This window comes from Maylandia zebra, linkage group LG4, assembly GCF_041146795.1.
Source record: "Maylandia zebra isolate NMK-2024a linkage group LG4, Mzebra_GT3a, whole genome shotgun sequence".
NCBI classification, from domain to species: Eukaryota; Metazoa; Chordata; class Actinopteri; order Cichliformes; family Cichlidae; genus Maylandia; species Maylandia zebra.
This window is the reverse complement of record NC_135170.1, coordinates 7,225,033-7,226,969: the sequence shown is the minus strand read 5'-3', so window position 1 is coordinate 7,226,969 and position 1,937 is coordinate 7,225,033. Positions and strand designations below refer to the sequence as shown.

Here is a 1,937-nt window from a genome sequence, read left to right as displayed (position 1 = left end):
CTGGCAGTGTGTTATGTGTCTTATTTTTGACCAATGTGCAATGTGTATGCTACAGCAGCAACAGCCCTTTGCTGCTGTAGCAACTCCAACTATACACCATTATCTGGAGCAGCTCTTATTCATATCAGTATTTGGAAGGAAGAACACAAGATCCTTGTGTTCATCTTAAAATGCATTAAAGTATGCACGTGACCCCCCCAAAACAAATAAAACCCCACAGTGGGACTTCCAAAGAGCTGGGCTGTGCTATCACTGAGTTTAACATACATAATTAAAATGCCAAACAGTTTGTGCTACACAAGTAATTATATGCATCACATCCACAACTACAACCTGTGAAATGAACAGTCCTAATAAAAGATGCATGTATTTAAGTCAGCCCAGTGATAACTAGCTGACTAGTTTAACATAATTTATCATGAGAGAAACAAAGTTCACATTCGTGTAAAACCTTTATAAATAAACAACAAACAAACCAAAAAACGTGGCTATTTTTTAACAGAAGTTTTAAATAATAATGTGAACATCTTTCTGACCTTGGTGTGTTTTCCCCCTGGCTTGTAGCTGGTAATTGACCTTAGCAATCCAGACTGTCCTGCTTCTCAAAGTGCTCTTGTTAATATTTATTGGTGCACTATGTTACATTTTTAATAATATGCTAGTAAAAAGTGACTGATACATGCTACCCATGTATGATCACTGATACTGATGATATCAATATCATGATGGCAGTTTTGTGACACTTAATGAAATCGTAATATAAATTCTAAGTTATACAATTCACAACCTGCCATGTGTTTGAGGAGAATGAACTCTTATCTAAGCTGTAGTCCAAAAATGATGAACTACTTGGTGGTTCAATCCTTCGCTGCTCCATCCTGAAATCACGCCAATTAACGAACTTTTATTATGAAGCCACACGCTGAGCCTTTTCTCCGTCGCCATGTTGTTTGTTGTATGAGAGGAGCAAGGCGTGGATCGAGACGGGGTTTAGTTATAGTAACTTACAGCTAACGCCAGAGGTCGCACAACTTCCACGGGACAAAGTCGGAGCGTGTTTATGTAGGTCAGTACAGCCAAAAGTATCATCTAGCAAGGCCATCTACAGACAGCACGCTGCAGCCAGTTGGATGATTTGTGGCATGTTGTTGTATCTTGGTCTAACTCAGTGAGTGTCAGCAGTTATTGTGGCAGCATGTCAGTCAGGAATTTGACTTATTAAACGTGGAAGTCGGAATAAAACAATGTGAAAGTTATTGTTTCTGTTAGTTTTTTAAGTTTTCTTCATCTATCCATGTGGACCTGCTCTAACGCACTTTGCACGGCTTGCCAGTGAGACTAAACATGTTTCAGCTTATTTTTTAAATGATCCTTCTTTAAGCAGTTATTTACAGAGCACTGGTTTTTCAGACATAACCCTGTTATGTAGTTTTATCTTGAATGTGCGTCTTTCTCTGTCAGATTGTGCGCTCTCGGTTCGTTTTGCGTCGTCAGTGAAGTTTTGCTGATCTGCTGCAGGCGGGCGGTGCGCCACAGACACCCACCCGCCCCAAACACAAGCGGAGCGTGCATCATGAACGGATTTCACGGCTGACATTTTATAAGGACAGAACACACTGACTAAGAGATAAATGTATGACGAACGCTGGTAAAAATAATTTTGTTAAAAATATAAGACCGAAATGTTGCCCGAACACCAAACCGGAAAGCGAAGGAGGACGAAGCCGTGAGAACGGATCTGTCCTACGAGGCTTGAAACCATCACGGCGCTCCACGGGAGGAGCGAGACGGGGATAACGAGCTCCAAAAGAAGAAGAGGAGGGGGAAAATGCTTAAAGTTTGGCCGTGTTGTTATCTACAAGTGCGACTCAGCAGCAGCATCAGAAAATGAGCAGGAATTAAACGAAGAATGCATGTCGTTTGGGATATAGCTGTGA

The 1,937-nt window shown here is 41.2% G+C and overlaps 1 protein-coding gene across 1 annotated transcript in view; it reads left to right on the top strand.

Annotated features, from left to right (window-relative positions):
* Positions 1-1,535: 1,535 nt before the first annotated feature.
* Positions 1,536-1,937, top strand: part of LOC101477058 (carbonic anhydrase-related protein 10) — a 165,229-nt gene continuing 164,827 nt past the window's right edge. The window contains exon 1 of the mRNA XM_004568602.2: positions 1,536-1,937. This exon is cut by the window's right edge and continues 33 nt beyond it. Within this exon, the coding sequence (XP_004568659.1) occupies positions 1,910-1,937 (28 nt within the window). The 5' untranslated portion in view covers positions 1,536-1,909.